The 24,197-nt window shown below is 37.8% G+C and overlaps 1 protein-coding gene across 5 annotated transcripts in view; it reads left to right on the top strand.

The window, feature by feature from the left end:
- Positions 1 to 24,197, top strand: part of LOC308657803 (cyclic AMP-dependent transcription factor ATF-7) — a 106,056-nt gene that overhangs the window by 55,761 nt on the left and 26,098 nt on the right. For 3 of the 5 annotated variants that reach the window (XR_014024067.1, XM_081309906.1, XM_081309907.1), the window contains exons 3-4: positions 15,111 to 15,207; positions 19,941 to 20,059. Coding sequence is in view for 4 of the 5 variants with exons in the window: in XM_081309906.1 (XP_081166032.1) it covers positions 15,111 to 15,207; positions 19,941 to 20,059 (216 nt within the window). In the remaining variant the exon portion in view is untranslated. The remainder of the gene's footprint in view (positions 1 to 15,110; positions 15,208 to 19,940; positions 20,060 to 24,197) is intronic. The other 2 variants (XM_081309908.1, XM_081309909.1) reach the window with 1 other exon arrangement.

Here is a 24,197-nt window from a genome sequence, read left to right as displayed (position 1 = left end):
GCCAGGAATGGGGATTAAGAAACCAAAAGCATCTTCATCAGACCTAATGTCTCTTCCTTTTCTCTGCCTATCTCCCCCTCCCCACAAGCAGTCCAGTTATGCAACAGTCTTTTCAGAACTAGGGACCCATTCAGAATTTCAGTTTTACAGCCATTTTGACACATAACAGTTTTAAGTTCTTACTGGGGGAAAAAAAAACTAAGAATATTATTGGCTGTGCACAGTGGTGCATATCTGTACTACCACACACTCAGGAGGCTAAGGCAGAAGAATCACAAGTTCTAGGCTGTGCCCTCTTTTAAAAAGGACTGGGAGTGTAGCTCAGTGGTAGAGCATTTGCCTAGCATGCATGAAGCCCAGGGTTCTATCTCTGGTACTGCCCTCTCTCTGCGGTTGAATATATTAAAAAGAGAGAAAAGAAAGAAAAACTATTTGTATTTACTTTTTTACTGTCATGCTTGGGAATTACAGAACAGAAGCTGAGATAACCAGGACTTTGATTGAGTAAATTTAAACCAGCTGTAAGATCACAGTTCGCAATGAAATAGTAAGCTATATTTAAAAAACAAAATTTTGGGCTGTGGGTATAGTTCAGTAATAAGGCCCTGGGTTCAATTCCCCACACCAAAACAAATAACTAAAAATTAAAATAAAAACAAAATACCAGGCTAGGGTTGTGGCTCAGCAATAGAGTGCTCACCTAGCACGTGCAAGGCCCTGAGTTCCATCCTCAGCACCACATAAAAGAAATAAACAATTAAAATAAAGTTATTGTGTCCAACTACAACTAAAAAAAAAAAAGAAGAAGAAGAAGAAGAAACTATCTTTTTCCACTTAAATTGATAAGGAGAGACTTTTTTATCTGTGGGGCATATGTTTTAATATGCCCCTGAAATACTCTTATTTTTTCCTATTTATACATAAATAAGTGAAATAAAGGCATTGTTGTTCAACTACAACTAAAAAAATAAATATTTTCCTATGTATACATATATTTTATGATAAAGTTTAATTTATAAATTAGGCACAGTAAGAGATTAACAACAATACATGATAAAATGGAACAATTATAACATTGCATTAATAAAAGTTATGTGAATATGGTCTCATAATATTGTACTCTAGAATCTTAGCAACCTCCCAGTTGTGTTTTCTTTTTCCCTTGAGACCTCTCCCCTTTTAATTAATTTATTTATTTATTGAATAGTTTAGTTTTTAGTTGTAGATGGACACAATATTTTTATGTGGTGCTGAGGATCGAACCCAGGGCCTCGCACGTGCTAGGCGAGTGCTCTACCGCTGAGCCACAACCCCAGCCCATCTCCTCTTTTTTATTTAAAGGAAGCACTTTACAGCTCCTTCAGCATATCCAAATTGATGGCATCACTACCCTTATCTTTGGGGCTATTAAGTAAAATGAGGGTTCCTTGAACACACATACTCTGTACTACCACTATAATACCAGTTATCAGTTGATCTAATAACTGATCATTGAGATAGCTACTAAGTGACAGTTGGGTGATATATACACCATGGTTATGCTGGACAAAGGGATGACTCATGCCCAGGGTGGGAGAGAGCAGGACAACATGATATTTCATCACACTACACAGAATGGACGCAATTTAAAACATTAGGGCTGGGGGTATAGTTCAATGATAAAGTGCTTGCCTAGCAAAAACAAGGCACTAGATTCAATTCCCAGCACTGCTAAGTAAATAAATAAAAGTAAGCTGGGTGTGGTGGTCCATGCTCTGGAGGCTAAGGCCAGCCTGAATAATTTAGCAAGACCCTATTTCAAGACAAAAAAATCCAAAGAGCTGGGGAGGTAACTCTGTGGTACAGTGCCCATGTGTTCAATCCCCAGGACTGCAAAAAATGAATAAAATAAAACTTATAAATTTATTTATTTATGGAATTTTCTATTTACTGTTTTCACACTGAAGTTGACCACAGGTAACTGACACTGAAGAAGGTGAAACCATGGGTAAAAGGGGACTACTGTACCATCCTTTTTCCTTGACTACCTAATCACCATAGGAGTTGGCCTGCATGGCCTTTGGAGCTTAGCTTCCTTTCTCCTGATTTATTGGGCATCTTTAACTCACTTGGCAAAAGACATCACCCAGTCTGACAAACATTTTCACATTTGTCATAAATGAAGAAACAAGAATTAAATTAAAAATGAGCAGTGAGATGTGGCTGAGTGCTTAAAACTTAAGCTACTTAGAGGAATACTTTTTATCATTGGCTTATACGATATAGAATAATGCATTGATATTAATCCCAGATAATAATGATGAAGAATAAATTCAATGTTGACCACAGCTTTAATATTCTTTTTCTGTTCCCCTCTCATTAGCTTGTTGATTTAATACATACCTTTTCAGATACCCCAGGATATGTTTTATAAAAGGAGGAATATAGTTCTTGACACTGCTTGGCACCTGTGGGATGCTGATATTCTACCTATAAAATTCAAGTAATTAAGATCCTAAAAGAAAGTTCTCAATTAAATGATGAATTAAAATTACCATTGGAGCTAGGCACGGTGGTGTACACATATAATCCCAATGATTTAGGAGGCTGAGGCAAGAGGATTGCAAGTTTGAGGCCAGCCTCAGCAAATTATCTCTAAGCAACTTAAGTAAGACCCCGTCTCAAAATAAAAGTAAAAGGGCTGGGATGTAGCTCAGTGGTAAAGTGCCTCTGGGTTCAATCTTGATAGAAAAAAAAATTTAAATTAACAATGGAGGGACTGGAGTTGTGGCTCAACTGTAGAGCGCTCGCCTGGCACATGCAGGACCCTGGGTTCGATCCTCAGCACCACATAAAAATAAAAAAGTGAAATAAAGGCATTGTTGTCCAACTACAACTAAAAAATAAATATTTAAAAAAAATTACCACTATAGGTTTAAGAAATGAAGAAGGAATTTAAAGGGTACTGTTTGCAAATTGCCATTGTTTTTTTAATATTTATTTTTTAATTATAGGTAGATACAATAACTTTATTTTATTTTATGTGGTGCTGAGGATCGAACCCAGTGCCTCACACATGCCAGGCGAGCGCTCTGCCTCTGAACCCCAGCCCTAGTCCTTGCCATTGTTTTTAGTTGACCTTTTTTTGCATAGACATTTTAGTTTGTAATAAAATAAAATTTAATTATGAAGTCAGATATCCTAAGAAAGTAAATTTACCTGGAAGGACATGACACCACTATCTTTTCATACTACAGCAGTATAACTCTGGCATGTTGAAATTGTCTTAGGTGCCTTTCTATAATAAAGGGAATCTTGTATCAAATAAAGTAGGGAAGGTGCATGAATTGTCATTTATTTGTGAAATGAAATTTACTTTGGAAGTAGAGATGGAAAGCCATGGGATGTTTCTGAAAGTATGCCCTGTTAAGATCTTAGAGCCAAAGAGTAAAAAAGTTTTTCAACAGTTATTCTTATAGCAATCATCTATAAAACTGTGCCCCATCACTAAAATAAGAATTTTATCTGCTGCCAGAATCTTCTCTTTAAGATATTTATATATCCCTCCCAAACAGAAAATCTTTCAATCCATAGCCAATTGAATTTACCTTAGGTACCATTTGTTGGGGAAATTTTTTCCTCCTCTGGTCTCATTCATTCCTCTAACAACATTTTCTCTTGAGAGTATTTTGGGAAGAAATTTCCTGTTCTTATTTTTCCCCTATAAATTACCTTGCACACACATGCAGCATATGAACTGCAGTTGCTGTGGTTGTGTTTATTTGTTGAACAATCTTGTACTTTGAAATGATTCATTCAAGAGCCATGAAGCATTCAAAGCAGGATGTATGACTCACTTAGTAAACAGCAGCATCTTGAAGGAGAGAGAAGGAGCCTGGGTCTGACTGAGGTAGAAGTGAAAGTCACGTTGGCTTTGAGGTATGTGCATTTGTGTATTCACTTCCTTCTTTTCTTTCCTTTCCTTACTTTCTCAGATGAGTGATATTGTGCATTAGGAATAGAATCAGTGCAGTGAAGGTGAAAAATCCTTGCAAGACTCTTGCAGATGTCCCACTTTCTTCTTTCAGAATATGTGATCAGTTGAACTTCAAAGATCATTTGTGTTAAAAAAAAAAAAAAAGGTTAGTTAGGCTTTTCACTACCTACTCAACACTGATATTACTATATTCTAGAGCTTGATGCCCATGGTTTCTCAAGTTTTCTGTGGCTTTTTCTTACTATTTTCTTTCATCGAAATATGCTCAGGTGGAAGAAGCAAAGATGGCAGAGTGAGGAGCGCCTCGGCCATCTGGCTGTTTGGTCTCTGTGCTGGGGGCAGGCAGGCCCCTGGGAAGTCAATTGGGTCTGATGGACCATGGGAGAATCCTTGTCACACAGGATGAACACTTTCCTGACATTTAGGTGCTTTTATTTTCATCTCAAAACCAAATTCTGAACTCAGGATGTGGCAGGTATTTCTGTGTTCTCTTCTAGAACAGGTAGTCCTGCTTCTTTTATCCAGCCACTTTCCCTACTGAAATATGGATACCTCTACACATTACCTCTGTGGTTTGGAATGGAGAAGACTGCTTTTCTTTTGTTCCACCTTTCAGATTCAACACAGAAAGAAGCCCTTAGGGTACAATTATCCTGCTGACTTCTCCAGGAAGAAAAAAAGCACCTGATGGGTCTTCTGCAATTTGCTTAATTATTTTGCAAGTTGAAGGCTGATGTTTAATTTGAAACAGGTGCTTAGGTTGTGGTATTTGTGAATTCTTAGCCTTTTGCTCCAAACAAGAAGACTTATAAATGGCAAGTATGGATGACTTCAGGGTTTTTTAAAAATGTCTTCCAGTTTGGGCCACTATTATGATAAGCACATTTGAGACTGCAGCAATAAATTCCAAATATTTGTTATAATTTGAAAAGAAAGAGATGTTAAAAAGTTACATATATCTCTAAATCCTGGTTCATCTTGTGACATAGATGACATAGATTTTTACTGGACAGATATGAAAGTCCAGTTTTGCAGTTAACCCTTTGATGTGATAAAGAAGCATAAAGGCAAGATATCAAGATTGATTTCATATCTGATATACTAAAGAGATTCTGTACAAATACATAATTTTACTTGTGTAAATCCACATTTTTGGATGAAGGAAGGATTTTTCTCTTGGAGACAGAAGCTGTTGTTGACTTTTTCAAGCCTTGGAACATTGCTGTTTTTAAATTTTGTCATTCTTCTACAGAAGGACCAGATTGTGTAGCAGCTAACCCTGTGAGTGCATGCTTACATTTAGTTGAAAGAATGATAAAAGCGAACAACCCAGTTTGAGTCCATGATGGAACCCTGTTCACCTTCCTAAGATGAGAGGCTGTATTACAGTTTTATTCATCCTGTTTTGTGGAGTCATATAGCACAGTAGAGTTAATTTTCCATGTGGCCAAAACTGGAAGAAAAGTAGCACAAGTAGTTTTTTAGTTAAGAAGGTGTGATGTACCCTATAGTATGACCTGCCTTCAACTTTGGACATAGATGAGTAGAAGAAAAACAATGAGAAGTTTCCATATAACTCCCTTTTCCTAAGAAAAAGAAACAAAAATGTCTTATGTAGCATCATTTGACTTTTTGGAATTTTACATTACATAATTCCATTTTTAATTTTTACTTTTTTAAAAACATTTATTTTTTAGTTGTAGTTAGACACATACATTTATTTTATTTGTTTATTTTTATGTGGTGCCAAGGATGAGTCCAGGGCCTCACATGTACTAGGCAAGCACTCTACTGCTGAGCCACAACCCCAGCCCTCCATGTTTTCAATCCTATGATTGTTTTGTTGTAGATTTAGAAGAAATTCAGGATCTGAAAAAACCTTAAATAAGAAAAATAGTTTCAATAAGGGGAAAAAAAAAAGATATGCTCAGGTAAACCAGGCATGGTGGCGTGCACCTGTAATCCCCATGGCTCCGGAGGCTGAGGCAGAGGATTGCAAGTTCAAAGCCAGCCTCATCAAAAAAGAAATGTTAAGCAACTCAGTGAGTGAGACCCTGTCTCTAAATAAAATACAACATATCTGGGGATGTGGCTCTGTGATCCAGTGCCTCTGAGTTTAATCCCTGCTACCAAAATACACACACACACACACACACACACACACACACACACTCACACACTCAGTTGTAGATACCATAATAAAAAAGAAAGCTGTCCATGAAGCTCTGCCAAACCTAAAAATTTTGGAGAGGGGCTGGGGATGTGGCTCAAGCGGTAGCGCGCTCGCCTGGCATGCATGCAGCCTGGGTTCGATCCTCAGCACCACATACCAACAAAGATGTTGTGTCCGCCGAGAACTAAAAAATAAATATTAAAAATTCTCTCTCTCTCTCTCTCTCTCTCTCTCTCTCTCTCTCTCTCTCTCTCTCCTCTCTTACTCTCTTTTTAAAAAAAAATTTTTTTGGAGAAAGGGTAATTAGGTTTCAGCATAAATGACTTTTCAGACTGTCACAAATGTAAACTTCATTCCTTGTATTTTTCCTGGGTAGTTTAGGCAATCAGAGCTCATTTCCTAAAAACTAAGGAGTTCTGAATAGCTCCTTCCCTCAGTCTCCTCTTCTAAAATAAGGAAAGGGACTTGAATTCATCATAGGTCAGGATGTAAGAACAGTTCTAAATGTGAGGCAAATCCACACAGAAACTGGAACTGTTGTAGCCAAAAACAACATTTCAGGAATGAACCTGGCTAGGAGTTGAGTGCATATTGCACAAAAATTTCACCGGTCACAATGCTTTACCAAGGATTTAGCTTAAAACTGTTACATTCCTAATGCCCATATATTTATACCTGGCTCAGAGTCAAAAGGCAAAATTTAGCATTAGTTTGACCTGAGCTCTCATTTGCTCTGAGACGTCTTTTTAATTCTGTTCAGTGCTGCTATTTAAAAATACTTCAAGAGAGTAGGCTAAATGAAAAGAACTATTTCTAAACATTGACTTATTTAGAATTATTCCTCAAAGAATAATTACTTTTTTAGTACAATACCTGTCTATCTTGAGATTTCAAAAGGGAAAGACAAAGTTGAATATATGATGCATGCCAGGTACTGTACAATTTTATATAATTATTTCATTTAAAAGTGTAAGAGTCTGTACATAGTGGCTCATGCCTGGAATCTCAGCTACTTAGGATACTGAGGTAGGAATATCTCAAATTTAAGATCAGCCTGGGCAACTTAATGAAATCCATCCCAAAATAAAATAAAAAAGGGCTGGGAGTATAGCTCTATGGGAGAGTACTCATGCATGATGCCCTCAGTTCAATGTTCTGGGATGCCTGAAATGTTTCATATCTGTTGTGGGTGGCAATTAATTACATACGAATTTATTGAGACGTATACTTAAGATTTGTGCATTTTCTATGTTATATCTGCATTTAAAAAAACAAAAACAAAAACTTTGTAGTTGTTGATGGACAGCATGCCTTTATTGTATGTGGTACTGAGGATGGAACCCAGTGCCTCAGACATGCAAGGCAAGTGCTCTACCACTGAGCTACAGCCCCAGCCCTGTACCTGCATTTAAAAATGTAAAATAAGACTTCACTGAGATTTATTCCTGATTTATAGTTTTTCAGATCATTCCTCTAACTCTTTTCATTTGCCTTTGTTCATTTAGTCAGTTTGCTAGGAGGTTTCATTCTATATTCTCCTATTACATAAATGTAGGTGAAGGGAAAACAACTAGAAGTGCAAAAGGTTTTTACAAAGAAGTCTCATGGAATTAATTGTTAATAAGAAACTATACTTTCCCTATCCATTCTGCAACTAATACCAGTTTTCTGATTGATTTCCTCATAGTACTGACATTCTGTTTTATGCTTCTTCACATTTCTTTTTATTTTATTTTATTTTTTTCTTGGTAAACAGGGATTGAACCCAGGGGTACTTAACCACCAAGACATATCCCCAGCCCTATTTATTTATTTAGAGGCATAGTTTTGCTAAGTTGCTTACTGCCTTGCTAAATTGCTGAGGCTGGCCTTGAACTTGCTATCCTCCTATCTTAGCCTCCCAAGCTGCTGGGATTACAGGCGTGTGTTACTGCACCCAGTTGACATTTCTTTTTCTTTCTTTTTTTTTTTAAAGAGAGAGAGAGAGAGAATTTTTTTAATATTTATTTTTTAGTTTTTGGTGGACGCAACATCTTTGTTTGTATGTGGTGCTGAGGATCGAACCTGGGCTGCACGCATGCCAGGCGAGCACGCTACTGCTTGAGTCACATCCCCAGCCCCCAGTTGACATTTCTTAAGCTAACAAAAAAATTTTCCTTCTGCTGTTTTTTTTTTTCTTTCCTTCCATCAAGGAATGAAAATCAAAAGTAGGCAAAACTGCTTTGATTAGCTTCTTCTGTATTATCTCTTTGTTACTAACAAGACAGTACTTGAGAATTCTATTTAATCTATATCCCAATTACAGTGCTTTCTGTTTCCATCTTCCTAATTTTTCTGCCTTAAATATTTGCAGATCTGTAGGACATCCTCCATTTTATAAAATGAGTTTTGGGGGCTGGGGATGTGGCTCAAGCGGTAGCGCTCACCTGGCATGCGTGCGGCCCAGGTTCGATCCTCAGCACCACATACAAACAAAGATGTTGTGTCCGCCGAGAACTAAAAAATAAATATTAAAATTCTCTCTAAAAAAAAATAAATAAATAAAATGAGTTTGGGAGTTTTCTTCTGCCTGTGGTGTTTTTTTTTTTCCTTCCAAGTTTCAGGTCCAAAAACATGTGTTGGCAGTTTAGCAAAGAAAACTAAAAACAGCCTTTAAATTTTTTTTCTGTCTTTTTCAGTTACTCTGTAGAAGGGTTTCTCAATAAAGACAAAAGAGAGATTTTGAGTTAAATAATTCTTTATGTTGGAGACTGCTTTAGTCAGATTTTTCACTGCTGTGACCAAAAGACCTAAGAACAGTTTTAGAGGAGGAAAAATTTGTTTCTGAGGTCTCAGTCCAGAGATGGCTAATTCCATTCCTTAGTGCCTGAGTAAGACAGGACATCATGGTGGAAGAGTGTAGTGGAAGAAAACAGGAATATGGTACCAGGAAGCAGAAGGAGAGAGAAACTGCTCCCCTGACCACAGACAAAATATAAACCCCAAAGGCATGCCCCCAGTGACCCACCTCCGTTGGCCCCACCCTTTCTACCTACAGTTACTATCCAGTTAATCCTTATTAGGGGATTAATACACTGATTATGTTAAGGCTGTTCTAACTCAATCATCTCTAAGCTTTCTTGCATTATCTCACATAAGAGCTTTTGGGGGGCACCACATATCTAAACCACAACAGAGGTTATCCTGTGCATTATACAGTATCTATAGCATCCTAGACCTCTACCCTCTAGAGGCCAGGTAGCATCCATTTGTAACAAGCAAAAATGTTTCCAAACATTGCCATATATTTTCCTAAGGAGCAGAGTTGCCTTTTATTGAGAACCACTGCCATATAGTATAAACCGCATTTAGAGAAAGTGGGCTTGAGAGAGAAGATTCAAGATTGACATGTGATTAAAATCCCCCCTCCCCCTTTTTTAAAGCAGGGATCTGAGTTTTATTCCAGCTGATCTCAAACTCCGGGACTCAAGTGATCCTCCTGCCTCAACCTCTCCCCAGTAACTGGGACTACAAGCAATCTTAGAATATATTGTCTAGATCAGAGCTATCCAAAAGAAATATGAAGTGAACCACAAATATGAGCCACATATATAATTTTGAGTTTTCTAGTAGCCACATTTAAAAATAAAAATAAAGAAGTGAAATTAATTTAATTAATAATTAATTTATTAATATTTAACCCAATATTTGTAAAATAATCATTCCAACATGTAATCAACATAAAAATTGAGATGTTTTATTTTATTTTTTTATTTCTGATATTGTCTTCAAAATCCAGTGTATGGTTTGAGTAATAGTGCATCTCAATTCAGATTAGCCTACATTAAAGTGCTCAATAGCCATGTGTGGCTAGTCGCTGCCATATTGGATAGTGCATACCTAAATGATTTTGGTTTCTGGATGGGGTGCAACATAGCACATAATATTTTTTCTCTCCTCTTTTATGCCAGGAAACTGTCCTGATTTCATTTACTTCAGTAAATAAGACTCCAAGTTTGTTATCATATAAATTATTCTCTAAGATATATAAACTGTCTTCTGCTTCCAAACTGATTCAGATTCTTCAGCCCCCATTTTGAATAACATCAGCCCTCTGTTGCCTTGGAGATGGTTAACATTCACATCTATTGAATATTATGATCATGTGTCCTACAACCATATCAGTATTCCCTGAGTAGCTTGTTTGACACAACCATAGTTATAGATAAAATCAGAGAAAAAAGGAAGAGCCATTAAGGGTATTAACATGGGGGAGCTAGATTATTAGATGGTCAGTAATTTGTTGTTGTTTACTGAGAATTGAATCTAGAGACGCTTTTCCACTGAGATACATACCCAGCCCTTCTTACTTTTTATCTTATTTTTTGTTAATTTTTCTTAGATATTGATGGACCTTTATTTTGTTCATTTATTTATACGAATCGAAACCAGTGTCTCACACATGCTAGGCAAGCTCTATCACTGAGCCACAACACCAGCTCCTATTATTTTTATTTTGAATCAGGGTCTTGCTAAATTGCTTAGGGCCTCTCACTAAGTTGCTGAAGCTGGTCTCAAATTTGTTATTCTCCTGACTCAGCCTCCCTAGTTGCTGGGATTTCAAGTGTATACCACCACACCCAATAGGCAGAAATTTTCCAGGAACACTCTACTACTGATCTACCCTCCTGGTATTTTTTTATTTTCTTTTTTGACACAAGGTCTCAAAATTGCCTAGGCCAACCTCAAACTTGCAATCCTCCTGCCTCAGCCTCCTGAGTAGATGAGAATATAGGCATGTACCACCACACCTGGCCCTTCTACCTCTTTGATTCAAGAGAATATTCTGTATTTTACTAAGTTCAAAATTTTTATCAATTAATAATTTTGGCTATTTTAATTCAGAAATTGCTTTTAGAGGGATCATTCCCAAAGCATGAAATTCGAGACTGATTTTCTAGCATGCACAAGGCCCTGTGTTCAATCCCTATCACCGTGAGTAGTGGGAGGGTGTGCTGATCTAGAGAAGATTTTTTTTTTTTCCAGTGCTGGAGATTGAACCCAGAGCCTTATACATGCTAGGCAAGTGCTTTACCACTCAGCTATACTCTCAGCCCCTGATCTAGAGAATTCTTTTTTTTTTTTTTTCTCCTGTTCTATGTGATTGATCCTGAGCCTACAGTGAACAAGCTGGCCCCAGACTTCTCCAAATCCACAAAATTTCTTTTCCTCCAATGCTTACATGTCCAAAGACAGAGAACCAAAGAAATGCCTTTGTAAGACAGAGGTTCTAGAGAATTCTTAAGACATTAACTTCTAATAAACAGAAAAATGTAAGGAATATTCAAAACAATAGCCAACAATAATGTTGGCTTTTTTTGGGTACCGGAGATTGAACCTAGGGATGCTCAACAACTGAGCCACATCCCCATCCCTTTTTTATGTTTTATTTACAGATAGGATCTTGTTAAGTTGCCCAGGGCCTCCATTAAGTTGCTGTGGCTGGCTTTGAACTTGCAATCCTCCTGCCTCAGCCTCCCGAGCCACTGGGATTACAGGCATGCTCCGGCATGCCCCGCTTGGCTTTCACTTTGACCAAAGCTTCAGTAAGCTTTCATTCTCCCCTTCCTACTCAAGATTACAAGAATTACATTATAAATAGCAGGGACAGATGACTGGGGCCAAGACTAGGATAGTGCCCTGCTTCTTAAAAGTATGCCCTTTTGATTCCTCCTCCTCTGAAGTATACTACATTGTTTACTCAGAGGTCATTGTTATTAGTAGTAGTGGTGTCACGGACCTCCTTTAGCAGTTTGGTGAAGCCAGTGAACCATTTCCTAAAGTAATGCTTTTAAATTCATAAAATACATAGGATTTTAAAGGAAATTATATGGAATTATGTGGAATTTTAAAGTTATCAAATGTATGAAAAAATATATGATAATATATGTGCTTTTTAATTAGTGCATTAAATAAGCTCTAGTGGTGGGTATGGTAGCTACTATAACTTCAAAACAGTGATGAGTGTAAAGATTATTTTCCCTGGGTATGGTGGTACAGGCCTATAATTCCAGTGACTCCCTAGGCTAAGGCAGGAGGATTACAAATTTAAGTCCAGCCTTGGCAACTTAGTGAGACCCTGTTTGAAAACAAAAAGGTCTAGGGATGTGACTCAGTGGTAGAGCACCCTAGATTTAATCCCCAGTACTGCAAAACAAAAATACAAAAACCCAGAATATTTTCAGGCATGATGGGGTGAGGCTCAGTAATAGAGTGTGTGCTTAGCATGCAAAGGCCTAGAAACAATCCCCAGAGGAAAAAAGAATATTTTGCAGTATCTTGTAATAACTACAAGGTGCTATAAAAAATGTGTAATTTCTGTTATGAATTAGAAATGCTAAATTTGAGCTAGAGTTTAGTTCAACTAGAGTTTTGGATTCATCAAACCCTCTGACATGCTAGTAGGTGGTAAATTTCTTCTGCCACCTACATTTCTCTTCAGGCCCAGCTTTTGATTTGGAAAAAATAAATAGCTCATGGGTGACTTGAAAGGGGTTTGGAGAACAGGGGTATGGAGCAAAGAGGAACAAGAACTAGACAAATGAAACATGTCAGGCCTATGCAGAGAGTTGTAACCAAAGGGAGGAACTGCCTTTTAAAATACTGATAAGGGTCTGGGGATATAGCTCAGTGGTAGAGTGATTGACTACCGTGCTTAAGACCCTGGACTCAATCAACAGTTTCAAATAATAAAATACTGAACAATCTTAACTAGACCCAAACCTGATAGAGATTTAAAATCTTACTATCAGCTTATTTTAAAGCAAACTAGATTTCTGATAGTAGAGGAGGATTTCTTGCTTAAAAGTCAATTCTTTGGCTAGAGCTGTAGCTCAGTGGCAGAGCACTTGCCTAGTATGTGTGACGCACTGGGTTCAATTCTTAGCACCACATTTAAAAAAATAAAAACAAAGGCATTCTGTCCATCTAGAACTACAAAAGAAAATTCTTTTTAAAGTCAATTCTTTTAGGCTCGAGAACATTGTTCAAGTTTTTCAAACTACCTGCATGAAATTTCCTTGAAGTGCCTATAAACATATTTTTGAAAAAGATTCCTGAAATTACCAGAATCAACAAGTCTGTTTAATCCACTACCTTTTGTCTCCCCTTAAAAGGATGTTTTTGATGGTTTTTTTTATGTTGTTGTTTTTCTCCCCTTGTAGACAATTCTGCTTATTTCCTTTTATCAAATACAAAGCAATCACAGACCCTGTATAGTAACTTGTTTAACCTACAGATATATCCCTGGTTAACAGACTGTCACCTATCTTTCCACTCCCACCATCCCTTAGGGAAAATCTGTAACTGAAAAAGTTGGTGTATGGGGTTTACCAATAATAGAGAAAACTATAGTTCTTGATGAAATTTTCCTGTATTTTGTTCAGTTTTGTCTTAGATCCATCAGAAACCACTAAGGTAGTTTTCTTTTGACTGACTTCTTGGATCTTCACTTTTATTTGAAAATTCCCTATGCCCTTTAGGCCACATCTGCCTTGCTTGGAAAGAATGTGGATCTTAACCTGGCTTTAGAAGTGAATTTGGAAAAAAGCTACTTTGGGGTAAAATAAAGGAGCTGAAACAGTTTAGTGTTGTTTTCTGGATGGGGGTGGGAACTAGAATGGGACCAACTCCTGTGTATTTGTTTTGCAGATGAGTTGTGGAAAGGAGGGTTGAAAGTGTGGTGTTTTGTGGGGGGTATATATCTATATATCTATAGATATATATAGATATAGATATGTATATAGAAGAAAGAGAAAGGTGGATTAAGCCATCAATCACTATTTTTAGAAACAAAAAGACAAATAGAATCATGTTTCAGAGCCTCCCTATTGAAGAAGCTGTGGAAAGCTGCAGCATCCCGGCAGTTACTGTGTTGTAGGCATGTTTTAATGAAGGAACATGACCAGCAGCCACAAAGGGACGTTTGAGAATACTGTTCTTTTGAATTACTGCTGTTCATCTGTTCCTTTCACCTCCTCCTTTTAAAGAGGTGGAAGTATAAATTATTGTCCAGTAACCCTGTCTTACTTAGTCATAAACTGGGGTGGACTTTGTTGCACCTCTTCATTGTTCTTTCATCCACGCCCCTGAACAAATAAAATCTCTGTGCTTTCTCCTTTTCTCTTCCCTCATCCTGCCTACAGGCTCCTCCCTACCCTTAATTTTTTTTTCCTTACATTTTTATTCTTCCATTATACAGCTAGCAGCATTGTACCAGCCCCTTTATGGCTGATGGAGCCCAGGCAGGCTGCCCGATGAGGGGAGACAACATTTGGCCGATGGGGCTGTGTATGCCATTATTGCTGGCCATTGGGCCTCTGTCCTCTATAGCTCCGTCCTGGCTCATTAAAACCCTGAGCCAAATAGCCACGCAGGCGCCTGCTGCAGCACTGTGGGGGCCAGGAAGTTAAACGATTCTCCTAATCCTGCATAATTTATCTCCCTGTTAGTCCCCTCATAAAATAATCCAATTCAGCTCCACCATGGAGAGCTTTGTTCTGAAATGTCCTATTTTTGTGATGACCAAGTGCCCAGCCTTTCCCTTCTTCTCTCTTTATTATTATTAATAAAAATTGTTTTCCCCTTGTTCACTGCAAGTTTGTCTTAATGGTTTTTTTCACTTGGAGCCTCCTCCTGGACCCCACTCCACCAACAATCTGTCCATTTCTATCATTTGGACCTGATATTACAGAGCAGTTGGTGCTATGGTCTTTTCCCTTTCCTCTCTTCCCTCCCAGCACCTTTTTTCTCCATCTCTTCTCCTTTTCCATCACTTCCAATATTTTCTCTCTTCCATTCCCTCTTTCTAGGGACCAATCTCTTTGCAGCATGTTTGGTTTAGGATATTTTAAAAGGTCATTGAATTGGTGGAGTTTTTTGTTTGTTTGTTTGTTCCACATCTCTATTTCCGTTTCATTTCAGAGATTTACAAATGAGGACCACCTGGCAGTTCATAAACACAAGCATGAGATGACATTGAAATTTGGCCCAGCCCGAACTGACTCAGTCATCATCGCAGGTATTTGCTGCCCCAAAAGCCACGAGCCTTGCTATCACCAGACAGTTAAGATTAATACCAGGGACCAGATGTACTGGGAGCTGTTCTCCCCTTCTCCCATCAAGAGCCCTTATGTGATCTGCATTTAATCAGGAAAAAGGAACACTGAAAGCTCCCAAATTTCTATTATGCTTTCCACTGTTTTTAATAATGAGATTGTGTTCTGTGGTTTTTTGAGAATAAATGTATTGAGGCTTTGTCCTAGCTTTTTTCAGTCTATTCCCTCCTTGCTTTCTATTTATTAAGCCTTTAGAAGATTTACAGACAAGAGATGGCTTTGACATTTCCCCCTACCCACAGTGAAGGGGTAGAAAAAAGGCAAAAAAGCCCACTTAGTCTGGCTGTTTCTCTTCCACTGGGTGTCAGTTTTCTTCCAGCAGGCTGATTATCAGTTCGTAAATTCAACTTCCCTTGTGAACCCAGACACTATTTAGGGCACATTTCCAGAACCCAAACAAGACATTTAGTCAGTGGGACTTTTCCAAGCCAATTTGGGTGACCTGGAACCTCTCACCAGTTGTTTTAGATACTGTCTTGCTTCCATGCGACGTTCTCGAGGGAGCACTCTTTGTAACCACTCTCAAATCTTACAGTAGTTCTTTTGTACCATTTGCAGCTAGACAGACATACAAAAACCAAAGTGGACTTTTTCTTTGGATACCAAGAAAGGTTCTGATTTAACCCAAGCTAATATTTAATCAATAGTGTATTTAGTTGGAGATTATCACATCAATTAATAAATCAATTAAAGCACAATTTCTCTAAGTATTATTAGCCAAAATGCTATCCTAGACATGGAGAAGGACAGAACCTCTTATAAATCCCATATTCCATATTAATTCAGCAAATATTTATTGAATATCTACTGAGTACTTTTCCAGGAGCTTGTAGATTCATAATCCCTGAGAAAAGGATACGAATAGAAACAGTGTCATCAGTAATTCTTAAAACCTGAAGATTTTAGGGAAGAGTGGGTAGGATGTTATCTCTGTAGGTAAAACATACTTAATTAAAGCAGAACATATATACATGAAAAACATAATATTTGCACAAAAAAAATACAAGTGAACAATACAAACAACATGAATACCGAGAGAATTAACATTAAGTGGAATCCAAATCATAGCATTCCTGTTCTTCCTGCCACTGTCCTCATTATATTTAGATTCCTCTAAATTCTCCTAGTTGGCCTCTTTGACTAGTCTATCTACCATACTACTGAAAAGTCAGTCTTTCTTAAATTCTACTCTTGTGGTCAAAATCTGTCATTATTTTATGTTAACCCATTTTTGTCTCATTGTCCCAGATACCATAGTTGCCCTTTGTCCTACTTGCCTATATGAACAATATGTTCTCATTTCTTTTTTTGTTTGTTTGTTTGGTACTAGGAATTGAACCCAGAAGTGCTTAACTACTGAGCCATATCTCAGCCCTTTTTATTTTTCTTTTTGAGACAGGGTTTCGCTAAGTTGCTCAGTGCTTCACTCAGTTGCTGAGACTGGCTTTGAACTTTCAATCCTCTTTCGGTGCTGGGATTACAGGCATGTACCACCACACCCACCTGTATTCTCATTCTTAATAATAAAGGATAGGGGCTGAGGTTATGGCTCTGGTAGAGCACTTGCCTAGTATGTGTTCGGCACTGGATTCGATTCTCAGCACCACCTAAATAAATAAATAAAGGCATTGTGTCCATCTATAACTAAAAATATTTTTCAAAAAAAATAATAATAAAGGATACATAAGCTCTAGATTATGATTTCTAACCTATCTTAATGCATTGGTTTCAATTTACTTGAAATATTTGCAGAATTGGAAAGATGGGACATAATGGGTTAAAACTGTTTATACCTGGGATTTCAGCTGTCCATAACCTAGCCCTGTGTTATTCACCCAACTTTCTATAGAATTTATTTATTACAAAATGATTGTCTGGGGCTGGGGTTATGGCTCAGAGGTAGAGCACTTGCCTCACATGTTCAAGTCCCTGGGTTCGATTCTCAGCACCACATATAAATAAATAAAATAAAGTTATTGTGTCCAACTACAACTACAAAAAATAAATATTAAAAAAATAATTATCTTAATTAGACATACCGTCTCCTCATCCATAATCATGGTAACCATACTCTGCCTTTCTCTGGGCCTTTACCTACACCACTCTCCTTAGCCTCCAGATACTCCAGTGAGTAATTAGTGCTTTGAATGCTAAGAGACAACTTGGACAAATGCAAGAGCACATGGGAGATTATTCTCTAAGGCCTGGCTCAAATCCTACTTCTTTAAATTTTTTTTCTAACAACTTTATGTGTTATTATGTCATTAATGTGTCTGTATTTAATTTCTGTGACAATTTTATTCCTCAGTATACATAGCACTGATTTTGTACACTGCCATGCTATCACAGTGTGAGGCTATCCGTGAATATTCATTTTATTTTTTCAACTAGAAAACTTTCTCTTAGTTCTCTAGGATAAGACCCAGGTCTTATATTTGGTCTATCCTCCCATCCCTCCCCCAGTTTATACCCAAGTGTATGCACTGAAGCACCAAAACACAAAAGACAATATTCAGTAAGTACTTATTTATATTTTAGGAATCATCAGAGCAGGCTAAGGGTTTTCTTACGTGTTTTTAGTCCATTTGTTCAGGAACCACATCCCCTGAAGGTTAGAGGCCACCTGGAAAGTGAGGAATTAGGTTTAACATAAAGGAACCTTTAAAATAAAAATTATAAATGAGCATGAACAGCAGGGTGTGGGAAAAGTTTGTATGAGTCTCAGATCATAAGTCCAGAGTTCCTCTTCTGTCATCACCAGGCCCTTAGCTGCCCCTTCTGAACACTTGAGTTATAATTTCGTAATTTTGTTGTGTGCCCTTTCTGAAGCATTCTAAGTATAAAAGATGATACTACCTCTACTTGCACTGGGGTGGAAGGAAATTGTTAGCCAACCAAAGCTGCCAGAGAACCTTTTAAAACTATTTTGGGAGGTAGTGGTAACTTTTCTAAACACACTGATTCAGAAGAGCTTTTCTAAGTTTAAAAATAAAAAATGTTGTTTCCATGGAAAATCCTGTGGGATTATTTCTGAGTGATCCTGCTAGAATGGTCAATTTTGACCCCAGGTCTCATTGTTTAAAATATAATTTAAACAATTGTCCTATTTATCATTCAGTCTAGTTTTTTAGGGATAGGAGATTAATCACTGAGGGGACTAGCATTGTAGCAAGTAAAACCATTGTAGAGTTTTGAGATGAAGGAATAGGATCTTTTCTTTTCCAGAGAAGCAGGGTAGGGAGAGGGAAGCTCAAATCTGAAATTCAAGTTGCTTGAAAAGTTCCCATGGATTACCAAGACCCTTCCTCTCCCTAAGAGCAGAGGCATTCTGTTAAGGAAAAGATTTGCATTGCCCTGTGGGGATATTTTGGCCGGCAAGTCTAAATCCAAATATCCTGGTTTCCGGAATTTGCTCTGGGCCCTGGTCTCTGTGAAATGAGCCCTATTGTTTGCAGTTTCCTTTTCTAGCTCATGGTATTGCTCTCTTGCTCCCCAGTGCCTAGATTTGCCTGGAACGCCTTCAGAAGGTAACAGATCCATAACTTGGTAACCACTGAAAGACTAGGCACCATTCCTTTTTCTTCGTTTTAAATTTTTATTATTATTATTATTGGCACTGGGGATAGAATCTAGGAGTGTTTTACCTCTGAGCTACATCTCCAGTCCTTTTATTTGTGTTGGTGGGTGGGTACTAGGAATTGAACCAAGGGGCATGCTACCACTGAGCTATACCCCAACCCTTTTCATTTTTGAGACAGGCTCTCATTAACTTGCCCAGGCTGGCCTTGAATTTGCAATCCTCCTGATTCAACCTCCTAAATCCCTGGAATTACAGTCTTGTGCCACCATGCCTGGCTCCAGCCCTTTTTTTTTTTTTTTTTTTTTTTTTTCATTTTGAGACAGGGCCTAAGTTGTCCACGCTGGTTCTGGACTTGCAATTCTCCTTCCTCAACCTCCTGAGTAGCTAGGATTATAGTTGTTTACTACCACATCTTTCACTATTTCTTTTTTGGTAGCTTTAGCAGGCAAGCTCAACCATATGATCCTCAGTTTCTTTTCTTCATCAGATTTTTATATAAATTTGCTTATACCTACTTAATTCAACACTGGCAGGGAAGCTGGGTATAGTGAGTACATGTCTGTGTGTAGTCCAAGCTACTCAGGAGGCTGAAGTGGGAAAATCACTTGAATTCATGAGTTCCAGACCAGCCTGGGCAACATAGTGAAAGGTATCCCATCTCAAATACAAACAAACAGGCCTAGCAGGTTTAAAAAGAAAACACTGCTTAACTGTACCTACTTTTCGAAGCTAGAGGTTTCACAAAACTTCAACTGTGTTGGTTGTTTTGTTTTGTTGTAAAAGATGCAAAAAAAAAAAAAAAAGCATAGTGAAAGGTGGGTACATGGATAATCAACCACAAAACATTGTCCTGTGTTCCCCCTGCTGGTCTTGAGGCAATACAACACAGACACCCTCTGGTGGCCTAGCACCAGTCTTCACCTATTAGAGCTCTATAAAAGCAAATTTGCCCTAAAACAAACTCCCTGTCTCCAAACAGAATAAAAACATATTTTCTATGTACTCTCAAGTTTTAATTTTAGGTCAAAAGTAAGTTTCTTTTTTTCATGTTTACAGATCAGACTCCTACTCCAACTAGATTCCTGAAGAACTGTGAGGAGGTGGGACTCTTCAATGAACTAGCTAGCTCCTTTGAACATGAATTCAAGAAAGCTGCAGATGAGGATGAGAAAAAGGCAAGAGGCGGGACTTGTGAAAAAAATAAATAACTGCTCATGTTCCAGTTTAGTCTGTTATTGTACCTTGGGATAATATGCTTAATTGGTTAAAGCACAAAATCATGGGGTTGGTTCTATAGAACCAAATAATACTCACCAGTCCTAGTCTTCCATCCAGGACTTTAGATAGAGTTCAGATGGTGGATCAGCACAGTTCTGTCTTCATCAAAAATCAATCTTCCTACCCCTCCAGTGGAGTATAACTTCAGTTATATATTTTTTTAAAAAATATTTGTTATTTGGGCTGGGGATATAGGTCAGTTGGTAGAGTGCTTGCCTTACATGCACATAGCCCTAGGTTCAATCCCCAGCATCACCAAAACAACAACAACAACAACAACAAAAAATTGTTATGACTATGTTGATGTTAAAAGACTATCAGTTGGGGCTGGGGATGTGGCTCAAGCGGTAGCGCGCTCGCCTGGCATGCCTGCGGCCCAGGTTCGATCCTCAGCACCACATACAAACAAAGCTGTTGTGTCCACCGAAAACTAAAAAAGATAAATATTAAAATTTTTAAAAAAAGACTATCAGTTGGCCAAGCACAGTGGCACATTCCTGTAATTTTAGATGCTTGGGAGGCTGAGGCAGGAGGATCACAAGTTTGAGGCCAGCCTTTGCAACTTAGCAAGACCCTGTCTCAAAATAAAAAGGATTGATTGTATATGCCCATGGTTTTTTTCCCAGCACCAAAAAAAATAAAAATAAAAATAAATAGATAGATAGATAGATAGATAGATAAAATTAAAAAGGGGTAGTATGAATTTCTCAAATTTTGTTAAATGTTTTTATTGTAAATCCCACTTTTTTCTAAACTAAAAAAGACTTCTCTTCTGGACCATTCTTACTCAGTCAGCTAATCAATAAACATATTGAATTTCTATTTTTTATTTCTGTATACGTGGTTCTTGCCTTCAAATAGCTTTCTAGTACCATTCAGGGCATTAAAATTAAAGAAGGATGTTCTTTTTAAATTTTTTTTTAAATTATAGATGAACACACAGTATCTTTATTTATTTTATGTGGTGCTGAAGATCAAACCCAGTGCCTCACATGTGAGGCAAGTGCTTTATCAGTGAGCTACATACAGCCCCAGCCCCACGAAGGATGTTCTTAATGTCTTTTTAAGGAGATCAGCCAGGATAGTGAAGAATTAGAAGTTATGTCACTTTAGAAACATTTAAAGAAATTAAGAAAGTTTTGCTTGAAAAAGAGATTTAGTACAAATAAAATTGTTGTCTTGAAATACTTGAAGAACTTTTATGTAAAAAAGGAATTAAATTTATTCTTTGTGGCCCAAGAATAGAAGCAGGATCACTGGGTGGATGCTATCACACAATATATACAGATGTATAGAGCAGTTAGTGGAAGATGCTGCAGTAAGGATTAAAAATGTTGGAATTCCTTCTAATCCTGAGGTTCTGTGATTCTGGTTTTAAACTTTTTATACTCCAGATTCATGAGGACCCCTTAGTTTGGAATACCAGAGGAAAATGTCAAAGAAGCAGAGTCAAAGAAATATAGTTCCCATGAAATAAGGAGTTTGGGAAAAAAAGAAAAATGGAAAGGTCAAAGTTTACTTTAGAATTCAGAGGTTTTAGTCACTGTTTAAAATCAGGTCTGGCTGGGCACAGTGGCTCACACCTGTAATTTCAGGATTAGGAGCCCGAGGCAGGAGGATTGCAAGTTTGAGACCAACCTCAGCAACATAGTGAGGCCCTAAGCAACTTAGTGAGACCCTGTCTCAAAATAAAAAATAAAAAAAGCTGGGGACGTAGCTCAGTGGTAGTGTCCCTTGGTATGATACTCGGCACCAAAATAAATTAATTAATTAAAATAAAAAGGGCTGGGATGTGGCTTAGCTGTTAAGCACCCTTGGGTTCACTTCTCATTACCAAAAAATAAATAAATAAGTAACATAAAATCAGGTTTGTAATGCAAAATAATTCAGAAGAGATGCCAATATCTGTGTCCCCAAACATATTAACACATGAACCTCATAATTGCATGGTTTAGAGAGGCATGGAATCAAATCAGAATATAGAAAACACAGAATGTAAGAAAAATTTTCAATGAAACTCTTTCTAAGAGGAGGACAGCAAGTAAATGAAGATAGCTATGCCTGATTTTTCCATCCAGCTTAAATTGTAAAAATGCTAGATAAAGTGTTTTTATCACCAGAGATATCTCAAAAGTTTCACAGCTTTCTATGAGCTTCATTTCATGCTGTCTCTCTCTAACTTAAAAAAAAAAATAGGCATGGAAAAATAATGGCATATATATGTAGCTCTTCTTTCAAATGGGAGAACTAGCCACAGTCTTCTGAAACCTTTACTTTAGAGACCCAGGTCTTTTATCTCTCTGCTACCTCAACTTATGTGATATAATTTACAGCATCCCTACCTCATCTCCCCTGCCATTTTCCCCTTCTCTCAAAACAAAGTAAGTAGTCAGATTATTTCTACCAGGATATAAGAAATTTTTATACCAAGTTCTTAATAGGAAAATTCAAGAAAAATGGCTTCCCTTAAAAAACTGCAAGTCTTTCCCACTGTCATTTCAGCTTGGTTAACACTTCTGGGAGGCCAGTTCATAGCTGGAATATTTCCTTGAAGGACATCCCTTGATATTTCTTTTTTTTTTTTCTTAGTATTTATTTTTTAGTTGTAGTAGGACACAATCAGTACCTTTATGTTATTTATTTATTTTTATGTGGTGCTGAGGATCAAACCCAGGGCCTCACACTTGCTAGGTGAGTGCTCTACCCCTGAGCCACAACCCCAGCCCCTCCCTTAATATTTCTACCTGTCTGTCCAAGGTGGTCTTTACCTACCCTTGATGAAAAACACATGATCTCCAGGAGTGTTTAATGAGCCTGAAACTTTCTTAAACCACAGCTTTTCTTGGAGATGCCCCTGGGATTTTAAACCAATGGTTGTATTTACTTAGCGGCCTCACCTTCCCACCAAGCTCTGACTTCATTGTTCTGAAAATTAGCCAAATTGGACCTGATATCTTAGCAATATAGAAAGAATGAGGCAGAAATGAAACCATTTTTTCTGTTCCTCAAGCCTCAATCAGACTGGGGAGAAAGAACCATTACTACCTTCTTTAATGTAGTAGATACAGATTATCTTTAGTTTATTCAGCTAGCTACCTAGAAGACTTCTAGGGACTAAGGTACAAGGTAAGACAGAAACAAGCTCCTGTTTCACCAAGAAGTGCAGGATATGAATGGAACAAAAAATAATCCACTTTGTCATGAAACTGAACTGAAATCAGTCCTCTTTTTGTGGTACAGTTTCAGAGACTGTACCATTTATGTCAAATAGTTTACTGTTCCCTGCAGAGCCACTTAAAGCTCCAGAGTTCTGTGAGGTGATCACACTACTCCCAGGAAAGCACTCTACTTTCTCAATTTTTCATTCCTGTTCCTAAAAACAATTTCTAATTTCTTTCACTGATCAGATGATCAGACTTTCCTTTCTTTTTTTTTTTTTTTTTTTTGGGGGGGGGGTGGTACCAGAGGTTGAACTCAGGAGCACTCAACCACTGAGCCACATCCCCAGCCCTATATTATATTTTATTTAGAGACAGGGTCTTATTGAGTTGCTTGGTGCCTCGCCATTGCTGAGGCTGGCTTTAAACTCGGCAGTCCTCCTGCCTCAGCCCCCCGAGTTGCTGGGATTATAGGCATGTACCACCATACCCAGCCTCTCCTTTCTTTTTTACCCCAAAACCATTATCTTCCTGAAACTTCTAGCCTTCTGCTCCAGATTTTGGGGTGAGATCACTATCAAGCATGGTGAGTTCCCCAGAAAGCATTTCCTGTCTTGTTTGTAGTATGTTAATATCCATTTTGTCTTCATTTGCCTTTTTTTTTTTTTTTTGTACCAGGGATTGAACTCAGGGATGCTTAACCACCAAGTCACATCCCCAGCCCCCGCTTTTTTTTTTTTTTTTGTCTTTTTGTAGAAGACTTCTAGGGACTAAGGTACAAGATAAGACAGAAACAAGCTCCTGTTTCACCAAGAAGTGCAGGATATGAATAGAACAAAAAATCTACTTTGTCATGAAACTGAACTGAAATCAGACA

Source organism: Spermophilus citellus, assembly GCF_964194105.1.
Source record: "Spermophilus citellus genome assembly, chromosome: 10".
Taxonomy (NCBI): domain Eukaryota; kingdom Metazoa; phylum Chordata; class Mammalia; order Rodentia; family Sciuridae; genus Spermophilus; species Spermophilus citellus.
This window is presented reverse-complemented; position numbering and strand designations above follow the sequence as displayed.